This window comes from Lynx rufus, unplaced genomic scaffold (genome assembly GCF_022079265.1).
Source record: "Lynx rufus isolate CCGP_SWC_20201006 ecotype Redwood Valley unplaced genomic scaffold, mLynRuf1.p SCAF_15, whole genome shotgun sequence".
NCBI classification, from domain to species: domain Eukaryota; kingdom Metazoa; phylum Chordata; class Mammalia; order Carnivora; family Felidae; genus Lynx; species Lynx rufus.
The window spans coordinates 9,514,559-9,536,998 of NW_025814829.1; the positions used below are offsets into that span (position 1 = coordinate 9,514,559).

The following is a 22,440-nucleotide window of genomic DNA, read 5'->3' on the forward strand; positions in this document are numbered from 1 at the left end:
GAGAGAGACAGAGCATGAACGGGGGAGGGTTAGAGAAAGGGAGACACAGAATCTGAAACAGGCCCCGGGCTCTGAGCTGTCAGCACAGAGCCCGACGCGGGGCTCAAACTCACAGACTGTGATCATGACCCGAGCTGAAGTTGGACGCTCAACCGACTGAGCCACCCAGGCGCCCCTAGTGATTTTTTTTTAATTAGGGTACCGACGTACCCAAAGAAGTCCTAGGAAGAGGTATGCAGCATGGATTACAGGGGGAGAGCATGGAGGCAAAATGCCCAGTTAGGAGATCACACCCACAGTCCACATGTGAGCTCACACGTGCCTGACTTAGGTTCCTGTCAGAAGTGTGTTCTTGTGGAGGATGAGGATAGAATTTTCAGATGAAGAGGAACTGGTTGGAAAAGAAAGATGATTTTTTTGTGGGGGCGGGGAGGGGAATGGTGGGTCACCCTGGTAGAAGTTCCCAGCATTGAGTTCAACAAAGGTAGGACTTGATACTGAATCTTTAGGCAAAAACAGGGCAAGAAATGCTGTTTGGAAACCATTTTTCCTCCCTAATAGTTATTGTTCAGCTCTTTCTAAGAAAGCAAAGACAGAGTTTCTTTTTAATAAGTATAGGAAGAGGTATGTAGAGTGGAAGAATCTGGTAGTAGAATACTAATTAATCCCTAGGAAATTACTAGCAATACTCCCTGGATGCAAAAGAAATTTCCAGTGATGGTTAAAGGAGCACAGCAGTGAAAAATGGTTCATCTAAAGTTCAGATCCTAAATCCTTTTATTCTCAGCCATGACCCAGCCAGTCTGGTTCCTTTGACTTATCCTCAGTTTCCTGGGTATTAGTAATATCTCTGAAGATGATGGTGTGTGCCTTTGTTGATGCAATTAATATTACTCTTATTATTGAATCTCTTATGTTAAAAAGTAGTTGCTTTTATTACTATAAATGCCCTGAGTTAGAATGCTAATTTAGTCAAATAGTTTTGATAGGCGTATCTCCAGTTATAGTACATAGCTTTTTAAAAAAATTTTTTAGTCATGCATACTTAACCAATTTTCGGTAGTTATAAGTGGTTAGGTGTTACTTCCTGTTGAATTAGCAGTTGCTGAGTAGTTGAGTCTTTGTACAATCCTGCAATCCACTAATGTGATATTTAATGAGGAGACATCAGTCTGGAGAAAGGTAGTCAATATAAATCAGTGTTTACAAAGTGTGATTAACTCTGAAATATTTCATCAATGCTGTGGTCCCAGGCAGACTCTATGCTAATTACTAGAATCTGCGCATGTTTCAGGGGACTTGGATGGACCCTGAGTATTGCAAACACGGAGCAGCAAAATTGCAATTATGCTCGGACCGTCTCTGATGACAATTTATGCATTTGGTGTGATGACCTCCCCCTTCCCAAGAGGGCAATAAACAGAATGCATTTTCATTAAGATACTAATGCACTTAATCACAAGGGGAAAGGGTTAGGAAGCAAGGAAAGACCTTCAAGCACTATGTGACAGAGCTGATACGGGAGAGAGGCTTTATTTTAAAGGCAGCTTCTTTGCAAAGCTGTAGGCAGCCCCAGAGCACATCCCACATGCTGTCATTGGCATTAATTGAAAAAATTTCAAGTTAAAGTTTGGATCTTCTTCTGGCTACATATTTATCACTTCCAGGGTGTAAGTACGACCACAAATAATGTCAACTCTGATATTAACAGTGTAGTTTCGTAGCAGTTTATTTTTATTTATGACCCTTTCATGGAGCTTGAGTGTTTGGAATTCATTAATGCAGATAATGTAACAAACATGATGATGACGATGATGGTCATCATTATCCTCTTCCTCCTCCTCTTCCTCCTCCTTTTCAATAAACATTTACGAAGCAGAGAACCATGTTGTGAGGCCTAGTAAGAGCCAAGTCATTTCGGTCCCTGCCCTCTAGGAGCTTATTGTAAGGCCCCAGGTTAGCCTGCTGATAATTTTTCACAGTGGGGTTGTGCTGTTTAGTGTCAGAAAGACGATAAACCTGATGCATTGGAGCATTCGTAACCAAAGGAAATCCGGAACTGATGATACGAGAATATGATTTTGACGTTTGTGCTTTTACAGAAATAATCTAGTTTGAAAATTCATTTCGATCCTAAGATTCTGAAAGACTGATGTTTTACACGGGTAGACTGAGCATAGTGTTTTAAAGGCTAACCTTAAACTTAAGCTTTTGAGATCCTTTACCATTTATCTTCCAGTTATTCAGTGCATCTCAAGTGGTTGCTACCGAGCAGACAGCTTCGTGACATTTATGACATCTTCATGAATCTCCTGTGACTTTTTTTGAGGGGAGGGGCAGGATGAATGTGTAGACGTTGCCTTTGGGATGCTCACATTTTTGGGGTCTTGCAAATCTAACCGCTTTCCTTCAAACTCTGTGTTTTAGGTAATATAGAATATAGCTGCCCCGCCACGAATGAATGTGAAATCACAAAGCGCAGACGTAAATCCTGCCAGGCTTGCCGCTTCATGAAGTGTTTAAAAGTGGGCATGCTGAAAGAAGGTAAGGCACGTCGTTAGAGGCCCCGCGCTTTAGGGTGGGAATGGGGGAAGGGGTGTATGCAAGGGATTACAGAAATGCTAGAGAAATCAGGAAAAGAGGAGGTCACAGTAAGCACCCTGAATCTGATGACAGAATACTCATTCATGCCTGAGTTTTCTGATGAGTCCTGGCTGACGGCTTGACATCGACAGGAGGGGACAAGGTGGGAAACGTCACATGTGCAGCTAAGCCCACCAGGTATGCTTGGTAGTTCTGGTTCTTTTTACCTTTACAATTTGCAGGAGGTGAAGGTCGAAGGACACCAAGAGGCTAGTCGTTGTCTTTTTGTGTTTCTTCTCCTTTCTAAGTTTGCAGAGAGATTTTTCCTTCTGTCGTTAATTGAGATATAGTTGGCAAATAAAAACTATATATTTAAAGTGTATGACTTGATGTTTTGATGTGCATGTGTACTGTGAAATAATCGCCAGAGTCAAGCCAATCAACATAGCCATCATTTCATATTGTTACCACTTTTTAAAAATTTTTTTTAACGTTTATTTATTTTTGAGACAGAGAGAGACAGAGCATGAACGGGGGGAGGGGCAGAGAGAGAGGGAGACACAGAATCCGAAACAGGCTCCAGGCTCTTAGCAGTTGGCACAGAGCCTGACGCGGGGCTCGAACTCACGGACCGCGAGATCGTGACCTGAGCCGGAGTTGGCCGCTTAACCGACTGAGCCACGCAGGCGCCCCACCACTTTTTTAAAAAAATTAATTTTAGGTGTAAAACACTCTTTCTTTTTTTCCAGTCTTCTCTTTTGGACTTACATTCTTATGACCTTTACTAGACCACTAAGAACTAACCCCTCATTTGACTAGGAACAGAGAAGACTCTCCAATTCTTCTCATCTTGACTCTCCTCTTCCTCTGGGGGGGGGTGGGGAAAACTATAAACAAAGGGTGTATAATTGTATAATTAAAGCCTTATGAAAAGGTGATGCAAAATGTGTTGTCAAGTAAAAAAATAAAATAAAATAAAGCACAAATCCCCTAGTAGTAGGATTCACCGTATATATGAGTATATTTTTATCTACAAATATATATTTATATTAAATAAAAATTATAAAAAGTTTATCTTAATAATTCATATGAAAATATCTGGAGAGAGAGAAAGGAGAAAGAATAGTAGAAGGGAGATATGCTTTGTGGTAGGGTGCACATGGGGAAGTAGAAGGAGGGACAAATAAAGATTGGGGACAGTGTGGCACTGTAAATCCAGTGAGGAGGGGTATTTTCCCTTTTCACCATATAGCCTTTGGCACTATTAGGATTTTTCACAGTTGGTATATTTTATATTTATAATGCCCTTGCTAAATATTTATTAAGTTTCTCCAGAGTGCCAGGCATCATTCTAGACTGCAGTGGTACAACAGTGAGCAAGTCGGGTATGATTGCTCTTGCTAGAGAAAACTTAAGTGGAAATGCCAATGGGACAGTTTTGACCAGAAAAAACATAAATAAAAACCCAACCATAATGACACTACACACAGGACAAAGAATCTCCCTTTTAGTTAGGATGATGGTGATAGCTCACTTCTTTTGAGGTTGAAAGCTTTATCTTAGCAATTGCCTTAAATCCTGTAAAAGAGTGACAAGCAAAACCTACTTCACAGTAAATGGTGAGTAATTGGTGGTCGACTTTTGGTCTTTATGTTGCCGCTTAGTTGAGCTGTAGAGACTCGCACTAAACTTACGCTCATTCAAAAGGGGTAAATTAAGAGTCGGGAGTTGAGGAATCATTTTCAAAGAGCAAATCCATGTGTTTAAAGTGCTATAAAAATAATATATCAATTAGCACTTTGAACTGCTGTGTCCTAGATGTGGCTTTTATTTTCAAAAACTAAAGTACATGGAGATATGTCTCCATTTCCAGGTTGGTAGCATTTTTTGACTGGTTTCATTTTACTACCATGATTTACTCAACTCTTTGCACTTCCAGGTTTATGGAGGAAGTAAAAAAAATAATAGTAAAATTTCCTCTAAATAATTTCCCACGTTGTGGTTTTGAAGCAGGAGCAGTTTTGAAGGGTGGTTAGAGTGAGGAGGAAGTGTGAACTGGGTTTAATTAAACATTGTTGGTGAAAAGAAATGGGACAGTGCTTATCTGTAATTCACACCTCTTCAGTTGCCCTTATCAAGCCTTTAGAGGGTCTGTTTTCAAGGGAATTGCTGCTGTTGCTGATATACTTAAATAATAATTTATTTTCCTTTACTTCCTTATGCCCACTTTGATGGGAAAATACCAGTTCTCTAAGCCCCTCCCCCCAAAAGGATGGCTATGAGTAAACATGGAATATTCCTCTTCTTTTGTACTTAAAAATGCAGTGAAATATTGTATTACACCCTGCATATAAATGCACAATTATGTTTGGCCATCTCCTTGGCTCAAGACTGGCCTCCTCAGCCTGGAGAGAATGATACTGTCTTAAATGTATCTTTATGGATGGAGAGGGATTTCAGTCCCGTGCAGTATGTCAGAGATCATGATGTAGTAAATCTATTCAAATGTAAACCTGTTCAATTCAATTACCAGTCCATAATAAAATTTGCTGCTACAACCCCCGTGTTGACCACAGCAGTCCATACAGGCTGATGGCACAGCAGGTCTGGAAATTGACAGACAAAATCTATTTAAACAAAAAACAACATTAGTTCTAGAATCTGAAATGAAATCAGATTTCAACAGCTTTGATGGGAACCTTCTTTCCTTTACCGGGTATTTTTATGCAACCAGCCAAATACATCTTAGATAAAGTGCTGCCTGAGGGAAATAAAGAAGTTTTCATTAAAAGGGTGGTTTAGAGAAAAATGAAACTTTCACTCTCTTAAACACAATGATCCCCGGGTTTATTCACTGGTATTTCTGCTAATGATTTAGGGTGCAATGGGAAGTGACAGCTTAGAGTGTAAACAACCCCACTTGCGTCACGGTTGTGCGCAATTAAATTCTTATAAGATACGCCTTCTCCTTAGCCAGCACCAGAATTATGTCTGAATGAACTACTTGATTTTAACGTTAGAATTTTTGAGTCAAAAAGTTGTTATCGTCTGAGACAAAGAATTTGTTGTGTGGAGCAAATAACAAAGTGTCACAACATAAGAACAAAACAAAACCCCACACTTCAAGAAGTACAGTTAAAAAAATGAAAGTTTGTTCAAATCCAAATGGTTGTGCCATTCCACATCCTGAAAAATCCCCTTTTCTTTTCTGGGCTCTAGTTGGCTAGTAAGCTTCACGAATGATGGGCCAGCATTACTTTGTCAGCATTATACCATACTGTATGTCAGAGAAGACCCATCTATTACAAGATATCTGGTCCCAACATTCCCTTTTCATTTTTTTTCAGGTATTGCTTATTTGAAGGAAAAAAACAAGAACTAATCAAAGTGCACCTATAAATCTGGTCAAGATTTATTTTTATTTTGATCTCTCTCCTTGGTTATTTAAAGGCTATTGTAGGACACGCTGGTTCAGTTTACTCTCTGTCAGTGGCCAACAGAGACATTTTATGAAAGCAATAATTATTTTATTTAGGTATAACATTCACTGATCGAAGGATTAAAGGGCTTTTGCTGTTTATTGGTATGATGGGTTTCACCTTGGCAACTCAAGTATTTTTCTTGGACTCTTGCACACGAGAGCAAGGCACCCACAGTCCTACACAGCGTGATATTCCCCAGCCAGGCCAGCGTGCATGACAAAGTATAGATGAATCACAGAAGCATGGAGGACCAGTTTAGCTATTTCATGCCAAAAGTGTGTATTTCACTTTGCCTTTAAAAAAAAAAAAAAAAAAGATACTTAAGCCTTTCTAATCTTCTATTTCTTTCTTTTTTTTTAAATTTTCTTAAAATGTTTTTATTTTTGAGACAGAGCGAGACAGAGCATGAGTGGGGGAGGGGCAGAGAGCGTGGGAGACACAGAATCCAAAGCAGGCTCCAGGCTCCGAGCTGTCAGCACAGAGCCCGATGCGGGGCTCGAACTCACGACCCTAGCGATCATGACCCGAGCCGAAGTAGGACGCTTAACTGGCTGAGCTCCCCAGGCGCCCCTCTAATCTTCCGTTTTGTCATGTGTAAGATGATGGCAGTAGTAGTATTTGTGAATAAAATGTCGTGAATATCCAATAAGAAACTGCAGGTTAAGTGCTCAGCATGCCACATGATATAGAATAAGGATGAAATCAATATTAGCTCTTGTTGCTGGAAACAGTAAGGGTCAAGCTTCAGGGTCAGGTGGACCTAGATTCATGGCCTGGCTCTGCCACCTCCTGGACCTGAACAAGTTGCACAACCTCTAAGACCTACTGCAGCCTATTTACTTGTGAGCATGGGACTGAAGACAGAACTTACCTTGCTTATGAGGTTTTTGTAAACCCAAGAGAGCTAATTTAGACACAGGGTATGTGGTTGGGGGGTGACGCCATGAGCTAGAATCTGGATATATTATACTGACCTCCTGGACTAGTACAAATTCATATAAATTTTGTTATTTTTCGGCGATGTCAATGATCTTAGGGGTCCTTTCTGACTTTTTATAGACATACAATAGGTGAAAATTGGTTCCAAAATTTCATAAGGAAATTTAGTTTTTAATATTTACCCTTAGGTCAAGCAAAGCAAGACAACAGCATAAAAAGGAAAAAAGCGGGGCGCCTGGGTGGCGCAGTCGGTTAAGCGTCCGACTTCAGCCAGGTCACGATCTCGTGGTCCGTGAGTTCGAGCCCCGCGTCGGGCTCTGTGCTGACAGCTCAGAGCCTGGAGCCTGTTTCTGATTCTGTGTCTCCCTCTCTCTCTGCTCCCCCCCCCCCCCGCCCCGTTCATGCTCTGTCTCTCTCTGTCCCAAAAATAAATAAAAACGTTGAGAAAAAAAATTAAAAAAAAAAAAAAGGAAAAAAGGGACTTCAACCCAAGCAGTTTTCACCACCAACAACATAGGTAAAGTGGTTGAGATGAAGAAAGGAGGTCTCATTCCTCTATCAGAGAAAATGGACAAATAACCCATATTTTAAAATGTGCATGAAGAAATAGAAGAATTCCTTTAATGTACTCATAGGTACATTAAATTTTACTAAGGGAATTTTGATAACAGAGCGTCGTGGAAAAAATTCAGAGGATAGAAATAAGTTTTAGAACACCTCCATAAATATTAACCGAACTTCTCTCTCGTGTCTGGCAAAATACCACGCTTTAGCTTTTAATTGTGATTTTTCCACTACCTAGCATGGTGATTTTGGGGAAATCCATTCAGCTCTGTGTCTATTTCCATATGCCCAGGGGAGCAGTTAGACTGCATTCTTTCTCATCCCTTCTATTCTGATATTAGTTGTATTTAGAAAATGATATAATGGGAGCACCTGAGTGGCTCCATTGGTTAAGGGCCCAACTCTTGATCTCAGCTCGGGTCTTGATCTCGGGGGTGAGTTCAAGCCCCCCATTGGGCTCCACGCTGGGGCTGAAGCCTACTTAAACAAAGAGAAAAAGAAAATGATACGATGTGCATAGAAACATGATACCAGTATAGGACACAAAGGTACTTGTAATTATTCTGATGATGACAATATCTGTGAGTACCAACCCATAGGAACTATGATTTGTAGATCTGGCTAGTAAGTGGTGCCCTTTTATAAATTTTGTCTTAACTGGATAATTCTTTGGATGCTTTTCATCTTTCTGAAAAAGAGGAAGTATGTTATTTTTGCCACAGTTGATAGGAATGAGAGGGAAAGGAACCATGGAACAATTAATAGATATTTCAATACTTAGGATCTGAAGTCTTGTTTGTGCATTGTTGCCTGTGTTTGAAAAACTTTCCCTCTGTATTTTCTCACAATCCTACCATCTCTTGTCAATATATTGAAGTGCAGTAGAGTTTTATTTCTGTGAGCGTCTGAAATCTTCACACAGATTTCTATATTACTACCAGATTTATTTGAAGTTCGGTTGGTACATTTTTAACATAAAAATATTGACATAAACAGGAGAGGAGAAGAGCAGGTTTATATAATTTTAGATGACTTCTAAATACTTCCTCATGGGGAAAAATGAGTCATTAAAACTAATAACATACTTATATATTTTATGGATAGACACATTTGCTTTCCTTATTTGATTTGACATTTTGAAAGAAAGTTTCTATTGCAGAAGTGCTTAATATTTCCTCTACTTTTTAAAGTCTACAAAATACAAACATCAAGAGTCCAGGTAGGCAGTTTAAAGGATGTGTCTGAATTGTGAGTCTGTGTCTTTAGGATACAGTCAAAGCAGAGGATGGAAATAGGTGTGTTGGAATAAGTCACCGTTCAGTGTGGAAAGGGCACAGGATATTAAGGTTCCATTATCACCTTAAAGCCTCACCCAGCAGGACCCTGAGTGTGAGATTCTCATTAATCAGATGAGGAATCCAAGGCTCAGAGAGTTTCAGTGACTTACTCAATGGCCCATTGCAGGTAGAGTAGGAATGGGATGAAAAGTCAGGTACATCACCTTTCAGGCTCTGTGTCTCTATCAAGCTTTGTTGCAGTCTTGGCCAAACGGGGTGTTACTGCTCCAGCCTCGGGTTGATTGCCCACACTCTCGGCACAGTGGGCTGGTACTGGTGCCAGATATCACTCGGGGGTAGGAGAGATGGGGAAGAGTCCTGGTACTCCCAGGAAGTGGCAGAGTTTGTGGGTTCAACAAGGGGTTTGTGCCTAAGGTATAAGTGACATTCATGAAGAGGGGACTTTTCCTTAGGATTCTGATCTCAGGAAACCAAGCTCTTCTCACTTGGGGTTTGATGAGGCCAGGAAGACGCAGATAGTGGTGGGGATCAGTCCAGAAGAGATCTTTATGGAATACCTGAGCAGCTAGAGTGTTGGGTTAATTGTGAGTTGGAAGAAGCATTGTGTACCAGAAGCTGTGGAGGTCACAATGTCACAGCTTAAGACCCCGTGTGGAACAACATGCTTAAGTCCCTGTGTTTTGGTTAGGCTGAGTTAGTGTCTGCCTCCGGATACGAGGTCCCCAGGGAAAGAAGTTAACTTCAAACCATTGGAGGATCTAGAAGGATCTTTTATTTTCATTCCTGGGTGGATCTTAAGGGGGTCCTGTCGTCTATACCCTGCTGAAATATCGGCTTGACAAATCATTGCCAGCCTCTCTAGAATGGAAGGCCCTCATCTTTTGCTCTGACTCACGAATTAATAGGGCTGACCTAATGTTTAGGAAGCCTTTGGGTGGAAGAAACGGTAGTAATTTCTCTTCTTCTCCATTCAAAGATTCTTTCTCCAGAGGCCCTATTAATTCTGAGCTATCTCATCATAATTTGTCGGGTATACTTCCTATTTCCACTTTTCAGTTTAGAGAAGGCATTGTGTGTGTGGGTGTGGGTGTGTAGGTGTGGTGTGTGTGTGTGCACATATGCATATATAAGAGAACACAAATTATAGTATTCATTTAGTTGCCATGTATTCATTTAGTTGCCATTATATCTCTTCAGTCAGTTGTCTTGAGCCCCCAGGATATAAAGAAAAATTATCCCAGAGCTGTTTTGCCACAACCACAGCTTGTGTCTTGATTTATATATGGCAGTGGGAACTCTGAGAGTCTTCTGGGTTTACCCTATCAGCAGGATAGCAAAGAGCAACTTACTTGTCTAATTACCCTTCTGTTTCATATCCTCCATTTTAATAAAATGTTCATTTAAAGGGTGTAGTGTTTTCGAGGTAGGTTCTCTTTAAAAAATAGAAAGCTACTCAGGTCATTTAGTAACAAGCTGATTTGTTTTTGCTTACTTAAAGAACCTGCTTAGTGCAATTTATCCTAACAAAATATCTTTTGTAAAAACCCTCTGAAGAAGACATTGCCAAGGTGATTTTTTTTTCCTCAAGTCTAATATCATTATGCTGCCAAGTCGAAAACAGAAATTATTGGTAGGGAAATTTGGGTTCCTACTGCCTTCAAAAAGCAGAACAAAGGAAAGGAGAAAGCTTTAATGGTATTCAAGGAAAATATTTCTGTGTTAGATGACAGTTAATAGAACTGCATTGACCTCACTGGTATTTCTTGCACTCTCTGTTGTAATATTATCCTAAGAAGCTCCCTCATTAATGCAGAGTATTGAACAAAACTCCCAAGTTATAATATAAGCAATAGCGAAGAGCACCTTCTTTGTGAGCTTTGTCCTGACATTAAGCCATTTGGGAATATATTTAAGTGCCACAAAAAGTTATTTCATGTACAGATACTGCATTGCCAGATGGTGATTTTTTGGTCATGCTTTGTTGATAAGAAACTTGAGCAGTCTGTCTCAAAATTAATAGCAAAGCTTTTGCAGGTAAGAGTAATAACATAATTCTTGAGAGCTTAATATGCATTAGGCTACGTGCTATGTGCTTTAGTTGGATTTTTTTTTCTTTTTTTTTTTTTTTGCTGTTCCTCACAGTGACCCTCAGAGGTGGGTATTTCCCCATTTTGCAGAGGAATGAAAGCTTAGAGAGGTAATGTTACTTGCCAAAGTTCTCACATTGCATGATAAGAGACTGGATTTTATGGCAGGCATTCTGACTCTACTGCCTGGGCTGTGTATTTGTTTAATATAGTTTGTCTTTGTGAACCATAGGAATATTTAAATATATATTTAGTTTGGGATTCTTCAGAGGCTATGGGTGTTAGGAGATATTGAGCTCTTAAATGATTACTTAAGTCAACCGTTAAAAAAAAATTAGGACTTATTTCATTGCTTTGAGTTCTTCACTTAATGTCCAGAAACAGAATGAACTGTGTTGGAAGGCAGTAAGTTTCCCATCACTGTGAGAGATGTGGAGAACAAGTTCAAGTACCATGTGGGGTTTAGACTAGAATATCTTTTATGGTCACTTCCCACTCTGAGGTTCTTGAGATCCCACCATAAACTTTGGATTAACCTGCCAAACGTTATAAACGGTATGAATAAACATAACAACACTCAAGCTGTTCAATCCCTGGGAACCTGTTTCAGGGGTCTGTGCTTTTGTCAAACAGTGTATGACATCTTACATAAATCCAAGTTGGAGCATAGAGGAACATTTTGGCGTAGGTTTACTTTCTGGCTCCAATTTTTAGAACTTCAGAACCAAAGTCCTTGTAAGTTTTGCCTTTGTAGAAAGAAGTGAATTTGATTTATTGACTTTGAGCACCATCTGCCTCAGTTGTTTTGAGAATATGGCCATAGTGGACCACTGGAGTATTACAATCTTATTCGTTTTATTCATGGGGAAAATTGAAGTACCAACATTTTAAAGATTTGTCCATGATTCTGTATATAATCCATGTGGGTTTTAGGCTGCCACATACTCCCTGTGCGTGTCTGGGTCTCTGGAATATTTATTTATTTATTTATTTTTGAAAAACAACAATTACATTAGAAATGAAGCAGACAGATTCTCTCTTGTGGACTTACCAAACATAGCATCAAGAATCCTTTGAACTGAATAAATCTATCCTTCCTGCATTTGTGTTAGAAAGGACAGAAAGATTGAAATGGTTAAGAGAAGGTTCTTTTACCTCCCTTCCTCCTGCGTTAACTGGAATACTATTAAAAGTGAATCATTTATTTGGCTGTCCACATTTGTCATTTCTGTTTGTGAGGTTGATATAGGAATCCAGCATTTGTCTAATATGCTACCCATTTTTATTCCTTTTAGATCGTAAAAAATTCCCAGTGGATTTCACCTGGGGTTGGGGGGGGCAACCTGTTTCCACATTTACTCATATACTGAAAGGACAGTGATGGCACCATGAGCAGTGGTAGAAGGGGGAGGGGAGGCCCCCATCAGATAGCACTCTGATGTGGAATTTCTTCCCACTGGCCTCCAAACAACAGATCCCTATTTCTTTCTACCAGTGTGTATATGACATTGATGTTCATGACTTTGTGCTTAAATTTAACATAAAGGAATTCTGGTCTACATTTGACAAAGGCCGTTTCATTTGGGCACCATTCCTGACTGGTTAGTTACCTTTCTACTGTCTGGTTAAGGCTCTTCAGAGTGCAACCCCGTCTCTATTATCAGTCATCCTACGTGGTTCTGTTCATTCCTGTGTCTCCCTCAAATGAAAGTGAGCTCTGGTCCTTTCTTGAGAGATTGTTCTGTAGTTCTGCCTCCCTCTCCCTTAGTAGGTTGTAGAGCCACCAAGCAGCTTCCCTAAGGCAAGCTGTCTGCAAAGGAACAAGCCAGCTGGCTTGGCCAAGGTTGATCAATGATGAGAGGCAGGCTGGGTTCCAGGTTCACAAAAGCCACTCAGTGGAGAGTAGGTCAGCGGCTTCCCCAAAGCCAATTAGCTGGCAGAAGTGTGAGGTGCCTGGCGCTAGCCAAATTCCCTGAGCCTGATGGTACTGGTGGGGAGTCCATCCTTGGGCTTCCTGGCAAACCAGACTTAAGTGAATGGCAGATTGTGCTATTTGAGAGCCAGTGTGGCTTTATGGCTACTAGAACAAATATCAGGGACCTGCCACTCCCATTCAGCCTCACCCCGGTAGACGGTCCTCAGGTGCAATGTATTTCAGCTGATTATCTACATCATAAATTTATTTTTACATGACTTCAGCTTTTTGACGTTGACCTGGATAGGAATCGTGCCATTAAAGGAGATTAACATGGAACTGATTTGGGAAGTAGGAAGCATTATAGAGACCTTTAAAAGGAGTGTTAGGATCTCTGCTATTTTAAAGCCCCAATTGTAGCAGCTGCTTCTTTTATAGATAACTGTTGTGATAAGATGAGACCTAGGACAAAACCCAGAGGGAGGGTTTCTTAGCAATTGCCCTTTGATTAACCTATTTCTCCCAAGATCATGTGTATCTAGGATCATAATCGCTTCCCTACTTTTTCTCAATGATTACATGTTTAGCTATCAAGTCTTTTATTTTCTTTTTTAAGATTTATTTATTTATTTTGAGAGAGAGGGAGAGCATGAGTGGGGGAGGAGCACAGAGAGGGGGGAGAAAAAAATCCCAAGCAGGCTCCGTGCCACCAGCACAGAGCCCGACGTGGGGCTCGATCCCACACACCGTGAGCTCATGACCTGAGCCAAAATCAAGCCTAATCGACTGAGCCACCCAGGTGTCCCTCAAGTTTTTGTTTTTTTTTTTTTTAATTTACTTTAATGTTTGTTTCTGAGAGACATAGCACAAGCGAGGCAGGGTGGGGGAGGGCAGGGAAAGAGAGGGAGACACAGAATCCGAAGCAGTCTCCAGGCTCTGAGCTGCCAGTACAGAACCTGATGCGGGGCTCGAACCCATGAACTGTGAGATCATGACACGAGCCGAAGTCGGATGCTTAACCGACTGAACAGCCCAGTGCCCCTCAAGTCTTTTCTACATAGGGTGCCTAATCTTAAGATGCTTAGACTATTTTACTAGAGATTTTAGATACATTGGGGATGTGGAGAACTTAAGGAGTACAACATGTAAGAATGAGATCATTCTGGTTTAACTTAGCATACATTTTTCCTTAGATTTGCACCAATTTTTGGTTCTGTGTGGCAGTTCCAGCCAGCATGTTACCCCCATAGGAAGCCAAGTCCATTTTGCCCCCCACCTCCCTTTTCCTTCTTAGCTGTTTGAGTGTTTTCTTTGAGGCCACCTGAGCCCCTGTTTAGTGGCTTCTCCCTGGACAGTCCAATTAATTTAACCCAACTAAACTTCTCCCTCACACATAACTTTTTGGGCCACACAACTTCCTCCTCTTACCCTACTGTTAATTTTTTTTTCTTTAATTCCAAAATTTCTTCTAAAAGCAAAGTGTCTTCACAATTGTAGTGAGTTGCTATTTGGTGATTCCCACGCTGATGACCACCATAATTATCCCCTTCCGATCCCCACCTCCCATGGATTTACCTCTCTGCTCTCCCAGACATTTTTCTCCAGACCTATTAAGTCTTTTTAGTATCAACATTATCATAATCATTAGTATACTTGAAGCCAATTAAATGGCAATTACTCTGACCTTAGCCAGTCTTAGGTTATTATCAATTCATGCGTAATTTGGAAATATTTGGAAGGGAGTGGATTCTTGCTTTATGGTCTAAAATGTGTAAATATTTCTCTCTGCTATGTGAGAAATACACTCTGTTCTTTATAACATCTAGCGTTGGGGTCAGGCTATTTCCCCAGCAGCTGCTTTCTAGATCCAAACGATACACAATTGTCAAGCCTATCTTCAAATGTTTATTCATCCATCTTTTGTCCACTTGTTCAGGAAATGTTTTTTTGAGGCACGGGTCCATACGACTCTTTCATTAAGTGCTAGGAATTCAAAATGAACACGACAGACGAGTTTCTGCCCTCGTGAAGTTTATAATCCATCATACATCTGATTACTTACAATTATATAATTTCTCCCCTTTCTGAATTTCACTATTTACATCCTGTTTCCTACAACTTAGCATTTTAACATCATATTTTCCACAGAGGAAAATAGAATGTAAAGGTAAAAAGCTTGGTCTCTTGGATCAGGTGGAGTCTGCGAGTATTGACTGAGCCTTTGAAATGTCTCTAATGCAAGTGAAGAATTGAATTTTTAATTTTAGTTAGTTTTACTTAAATTAACTAGTCCCCCAAGGCTGGTGACTACCATATTAGAGAGAGCAGAGAATCTGGGTTCAATCCAAAATTTACTACTTACTAGCAGTATTATCTCAAGAAACGTAGTTACTTCACCCTTTTTTTTTAAACTGTTGATTTATTTGGAGAGAAAAAGAGCATGAGTGGGGGTGGGGGTGGCAGAGAGAGAGAGGGAGACAGAGAATCCCAAACAGGCTCCACACTGTTAGCACAGAGCCTGATGTGGGGCTTGAACTCACAAACTGTGAGATCATGACCTGAGCCGAAATTAAGAGTTGGATGCCTAACTGACTGAACCACCCATGTGCCCCAATTACTTTACCCTTTTTAAACCTTTTCTGTAAAATGGAGGTTGTAATTATAACAGCATCAGAGGGTTATTTTGAGGTTTAAATTTTTTAAAAATATTTATTTATTTTTTTGAGAGAGAGAGACAGAGCATGAGCAAAGGAGGGGCAGAGAGAGGGAGACACAGAATCCGAAACAGGCTCCAGGCTCTGAGCTGTCAGCACAGAGCCTGACGCAGGTCTCGAAATCATGAACTGTGAGATCGTGACCTGAGCTGAAGTCGGATGCTTAACTGACTGAGCCACCCAGGTGCCCCATTGAGGTTTAAATGAGGTAATAGATGTAATATTTTTGGCACAGTGCAAACAACAAACACTCAGAAAATATTGTTAGTATTCATTTTTACATTATGTTAGTCACCTAGTATGTCTCATAGGGAAGCATAAACAACTTGAGAACAAGGACTATATTGTTTATATTTTAGTCCTCCATAACACTTAGCATAATAAGCCACATAATAGTTCTCAATAAATTATAGCTACATATTTTTTCTTGTTTTTAAAATGTTTATTTTTGAGCGACAGACAGAGCGCCAGCAGGGGGAGGGCAGAGAGAGAGAGAGACACAGAATCTGAAGCAGACTCCAGCCTCTGAGCTGTCAGCAGAGAACCCGACACGGGGCTAGAACTCCCCATCCCATCTGTGAGATCATGACTTGAGCCGAAGTTGGATGCTTAATTGACTGAGCCACTCAGGTGCCCCTCTTTTTTTTTTTTTTTTTTTTTTAAGCCTGCTTTACTAGGCTTTCAGTTACATTACTAAAATTTGAGTACAAAATTTGAGTGCAAAATTATGACAATTTTGTCATAAATAATGGAAATAATTTGTAAGCTATCATCATATATTAATTACTTCCACATTTTCCTTTATATGTACATGACCTTGACAGCATTATATTTCAGAAGTTGGGTTGTATTGAATTTATATTGAATACCCTGACAATATAGCAATTGATATATGATGAAGAAAGGAAGGAAGGAAGGCAGCTTGAAGGAAGGCAGGCAGGAAGGAAGGAAGGTTGGTTGAAAGAAAATTGTTTTTCATCTGTCTTTCCAATAGACATTTGATAAATTGGTAAATATAAATGGAAAACTAAGACCGATCTTAAATAACTTGTGCAAATAACTTGCATAAAATCAAACAAGTAGTGAATTGTACAGCCAGGATTCAGTTTGGATTTCTCAGACTCTGAAGCCCATATGCTGTACTGATATTCTTAATGACATTTTTGGTTCTCGTCATTAACCTTACCAGTGTCAAGAGGTCACATGCAAGCTCCCGGTGTCTGTTATTACTTCCTTTTGTGAGCAGGGAGACCTTTATTTCAAGGAACGGTTTTGGTTCCAGAGCTGCTACAATTTCAGAATCGTGCCTTTGTTGTAGATCCTCTAAAACAAGGCGTCTGTGTCAAAACTGGAACGTTTTCTAGTTCCTGCCAATACTGCTCTGTGCCGGATCACATTATTATTTCTTGAAGTTTCTCTGTAGAATATTTCTGCCTTTTTTCAGAAATGGTTTGAATAATGTCGGAGCCACTCCCATTTCTGAACAGCACCCGGTTCCGTGTCGACTATCCTAGGCTATTTAGAGGAAGGGCCTAGCATCTGTCCCCGAGAGGCAGCCCAGGTCATTGTCTGAGGATTTCATTTTCCGTTTGTAGCAGAAAATTTCATGCTCTGCAGTCAACAGGTCCAAATTTGTGGTCTGTGAAGAAATGTATTTCTCAACGATGCCATGTATGTCTGTAGGTCTCCCCAGAAGTCATTAATTAGGATCTGGAGAGGAATGGTGTGGAAAAATAAAGCTTCACTAATGGGGACAAGGTAGAAGGAACAGAAATTCAATTCAAATGCTGTGTGCCTAAGACATGTGAGAGAATCCCCTGGTTATCTCACACATTTTTAGGTGTTTGGTTATGTGCTCCAACAAAGAAAATCTATCAGAAGTTTTGTAAAGGTAGAAAAGAACAAAGTCCCCCAGCTTTTATAAGTAATTATACTTCTATTTTAATGCCACTTGGGAACTGGCCTCCTTGAAAGTTCCCAAGCTTAGAGAACTACCAATTCTTTTCTTCCTCACCTTTCTTAACTTCAGTTGTAGAATCTAACTAGCATCCTCAGTTAATGCATTGATTTTAACTGGAAGCCCAGAAGGACACAGTGCTGTAGTCAGCTGAACTCTTAAACAGTCCTGGGAGACCAGAGTCATTTGCACATCGGAAAACAGCTAATGGGCCGGCGAAGCAGGGGTTAGTTGCAAGGCCATCCCTACTGTCTCCTTTCCATCAGAGTGAGAGAGATCACTGATAAAAAGTCTAACATGAAGTGCTAAGGCACCTATATCTTAGTCTTTTTTTTTTTAATTTTCACTTACATTTTTCTTTGTCGCTGGATATTTTATTTTATTTTATTTTTTTTTTAATTTTTTTTTTTTTTTCAACGTTTATTTATTTTTGGGACAGAGAGAGACAGAGCATGAACGGGGGAGGGGCAGAGAGAGAGGGAGACACAGAATCGGAAACAGGCTCCAGGCTCTGAGCCATCAGCCCAGAGCCCGACGCGGGGCTCGAACTCATGGACCGCGAGATCGTGACCTGGCTGAAGTCGGACGCTCAGCCGACTGCGCCACCCAGGCGCCCCTGTCGCTGGATATTTTAAAGAAGTGCAGAGCTGAGGAGAGTGGAGGGAAAAATTACAAACTGTTAGTTTCTTCTTGCAAAGTCCCATTAAGTAGCACAGTATTTTACGAAGACACGGGTGTGATATATTTGCGAATTAAAGGTAATGCATTTGGAATTGTATTGTAAACCCGTCATTCTACACAGCGCATTGGTAAGTCCTCCATATTTAAGGTATGGGATTTGCTAATAGGCAACCTGCAGTTGCTGTGGAGTTTGCTGTGAGGATTAAATATGATAATGTATTTAATGGTCAGCCTAATGTCTGACCAGTGTAAGTCCTTGGTGAATGTTAGCTATTATTATTATTAGCATCATATTCCCTGTTATTTTGTTATCCAAGTGTTTAAGATACTGCCTAGCTGAGCCAAAAACGGATCAGCTCTGCTTGTTCTCAGGTGTCATCTTTCTAGAATTTTTTTCCCTCCAAAATGACCAAGCGCTGTGTTCACAGCAGGCCGGGGTTGTCTTCACACTGCTGCTCTCCATGGCTCCCTGGGGTCAGAGGTCCCCGATAAAGCTCTGTGTGACTCCAGCCCCAGACCCTTGCCTGTGTGCAGGAGATCCGAAGGTGACAGGCAGGGTCAGCAGAACCTGCCAGAATTCAGAGACCCCTCCGTGGATTGTGGGGGGACAGCAGGAAAGTCTGTCACGGACCAGAAACAAATGACCTTGAATTCATGGAATCGCTTCTTATTCAGATCATTGCTAACTTTTTCCAAAGTCGAATTTGTGGGATGTACGGTTACTTTTGTACGTGCTAACGTGTTCATTCAGTTCTGGCTTTTCAGGATAAAGAATGTGTGAGTCTTTGATGAAGAAAGGGCTTTTATCTCCACCTAGAACTTTTATTTATTTTTATTTTTATTTTTATTTATTTTTAAAGTTTACTTATTTTGAAAGAGAAGGAGAGAGAGCATGCACACAAGCACACCGTGTGCACAAGTGGGGAAGGGGCAGAAAGAGAGAATCCCGAGCAAGCCTCGCACTGTCAGCCTGGAGCCCAGAATCAAGAGACGGATGCTTAACCGACTGAGCCACCCAGGCAACCCTTCCACCTAGAACTATTAACAAAAATTGTGTTGTCTTAGGATTTTTGGTTTTGTGAGTTCAGATCTCTAAACCACTTGAGTTAAAATGACAAGCCACCTGGAACCTGTGAATTCTTCACCTGTCTTGCTCAAGTTCTACTTCAAAGCCATTATTCCAGCCAGGGAAGTACAGAGCATAAATTATTCCTGCAAGGAAATTGTTCTCCCCTCCTTCCCCTTTCCCCACCTCCTTCCACCCTCCGATTGACTTTAGGACATGAAATAAATGGCAGCATCTTGGAGTTCTGTATGGCACCTGTATGTGCATATGCTTCTGGTTTTGTACCTGTACTGCGGTGCTCATGGCAATGGTATCGGGCCCAAAGTATGGGTGTTGGATAGTTTGGCCCAGAGAGAGAGGGGGCAAAGAGGAAAAAGGAGGGAGGAGAGAGAAAGTAGGTGAAACAAAGGAAAAATCGCCATACATAGTGCAGATGACTTAGTTCTCTGTGTCTCTTAAAACGTGCTTTCTTGAACATATTTTCTCTTCTTTCTCTGTATACACAATGGTAAACTGGAGGAGTACTGATGAGGCCAGAATGACGTTCGAATTTCTCTCGGTAGCCCACCCCCCAGTCCCCCAGTTTGCCCTTTTACTGAGTCACCCCGTTGAGCAAGAGACTCTCCCCCTGGCCAGTCTAGTTACTAAGATGCATGCACTGCCTGTCGAGCTGTTCCTGCAAAGGCTCGTCTCTAATTAAAGTACTTGCTATGAACGATTTTTAAGCACTGGAGCTTAATGAAGTTAGAAAAAGGATTTGGATGCAGTTTGTGAAGACTTCAAATTGTTTGAGTTTTTTCTCTAGGGAGAACTGTAAAGTCTGGAGGCGTTTGAATTACTTACAATGTATTCCATTTTGTTCTTTAAAAATTTCTTTTTTTTTTTTTAAGAAATTGGTGCATAGCTGAAAAGAAGCCCACTGCCCACTTGCCCCCCCGCCCCCCCTCCCCACCCCACCCCCCGGAAAACACTGTAACTCATGCTTTGCAAAGTGGCTTCTTGGGAATTTGCACATCTTTGAATTCTGTTATCTAATTAAAGGGATGCCTGTGTCTTTAACTGTCATTGGCAGTCCTACCTTTGACCCTGCAGAATCTAGGAGTTGAAAGTAAAGTCCCATTCATCCAAGATAACCTGACACTTGTACATTTGGAGGCTTATCCCTTTCACTGATGCCTGAAACTCTGTGCCTCAGAGATACTGAGCTGAGCAGGAACACAGAGATCTATACAGTTCTGTGTAGATCTATGGAGTGAATTTCTCTGTCCATTGGTGGTTTACTGCTGACCACAGTCAAATGCTGGCTAATACCTTGTGCTAGAGATCGGAGTAGCAGTAATTTGTCGTCAATAGCGGTAATTAGGTTTATCTACCCTTTCAACCAATACCATAATCTTTACCGGATTGTTAATGTGCGGGGCCATTGAGGGAAATTCTGAAAAACTATTTTAAAGATTGATTTCAAAGCTGCTCAACCCTTTAGGGATCCTTCTTTTTATCCATCCCTTACTCATTTTCCTCGCAAATATTCAAATGCCTTTTTGGAATAAAATGTCATGAAAGCATGTCATGTATCTGAAAAATAATTAATATAATTGACAGGAATGTCGGTTTTCTGCTGAGGTGTGTTTCTCCTAATCCCGCTCTGCAATCTTTAATATCGATCCAGTTGTTTGGAGATCTTGTCACTCTCCACTTACCATACCTGCGCTACATATTTTCAAGACTCAAGATCTTTGAACTGCATAATACTTACATCTGTATCATAATGCTCATTCGACGAAAATGGGTTTCCTTTCACTGAAGTTGCTGGGGTAACATCTATGTGTGCAAGGGGTATAAGCACCATGGATAGAGCGCCTGCCTGGAGTCCACAGTTTATTCACTGTGTATGTTGCATACAATATTGCAAATGGCACATCACAGTGTTGGAATCCAGGCAATAGGAGTTCAGCACTTAAAGTGTCCAGGTTGCACCTGAACTAGCTGGAGCCTGCCAGCCCCTGCAAGCCCACTGAGAGCATCTGTCTCGCCACCGCCTCGCTCATGCTGTCTCCTCTGCAGGCCCTCCGATTCTTCTGACTATGAGCATAAATCATCCACCTGTCAGGAGCTCTTGCTGCCTGGATTATGCAATGTGCCTGCCTTCATTTGGAGGTGGTGTGAGCGGGAGATTGCCGCAAATGGTTTGCATTCATTTTAATGCCATCCCAGCATTTCTGTAGCTTTAATGAGAGGATTAGGGTGGTGACAATGACTTTCAGAGACAATGAAAGTCTTCAAGATTCTGGAATTTGCTTTGTATGTTGGGAATAGCTTCGTTTGAGATTTCATTTTTTTAATCCCAAATAAATCAGTGGTTTAAACATTTAGGCAAAGGAACAGGGTATTGCACAAAGCCAGCTGTCTACAGCTCTATTTATTGGCTTTATAATAGTTCCCTCCAGCTGACGAACTTAAAATCAGTCAAATTTATTGCTGATCCTTAATTAGTCACTTTTATCTTCTCTCAGGGGTTGCATTTACACATATTGGGGAGGGGGGGCATTCTCCTCCACACCCCACCATGCTTTTTCCCCTTTGCTTCCTTTTCTTTCTGTGGAATTAAAAAATTAGAAACTCTCCAATAATTTTGGCTTCACTAGTTGACTAGTAAAGGTGGACCATGCTTTTAAAGAAACCTCTTTCACGTTTTTAATTTAATCCTCCTTGGCATGTTTAGAATAATCTATTCCAGAGATTGAGGTGCCCCCCACCAAAGTGTATTAATTTTTAATTAAGAAAACTCTGTAGTCATGTTAACTTTATATATGCGGTACATACAAAAACATGAAATTATCATTTGCTTTAATTTTCAGGCCCTTTTGGCATAGTCAGACCTCAACCAAAATGAGACCTAATCGGCCCTGTGTTTATTTGAAATTGAGAGAATTAAAATTCTGGTGATCTCCCTGCTTTTGAATAGTGAAAGAATTTCTCAAATGCTATTACCACATGTAGATACAGAAGTTGCCATACAATCAGAGGATTGAAGAAAATATTGCTTTTAAAATAAGACTTATACATGAGCCATCAGCCAAAACCAGGCTACTGAGACACAAAGTTATATATGCTGTGTCATATCTTTGAAAGATGTTTGGATAGAGTTTAATAT

At 40.7% G+C, this 22,440-nt stretch overlaps 1 protein-coding gene across 3 annotated transcripts in view; it reads left to right on the forward strand.

Annotated features, from left to right (window-relative positions):
• The window catches only part of ESRRG (estrogen related receptor gamma), a 225,769-nt gene that overhangs the window by 68,167 nt on the left and 135,162 nt on the right, over positions 1-22,440 (forward strand). For 2 of the 3 annotated variants that reach the window (XM_047077227.1, XM_047077228.1), the window contains exon 3: positions 2,428-2,544. The exons of the other annotated variant lie outside the window; for it this stretch is intronic. In XM_047077227.1, coding sequence (XP_046933183.1) covers positions 2,428-2,544 — 117 coding nt within the window. The remainder of the gene's footprint in view (positions 1-2,427; positions 2,545-22,440) is intronic. 3 annotated transcript variants of the gene reach the window in all.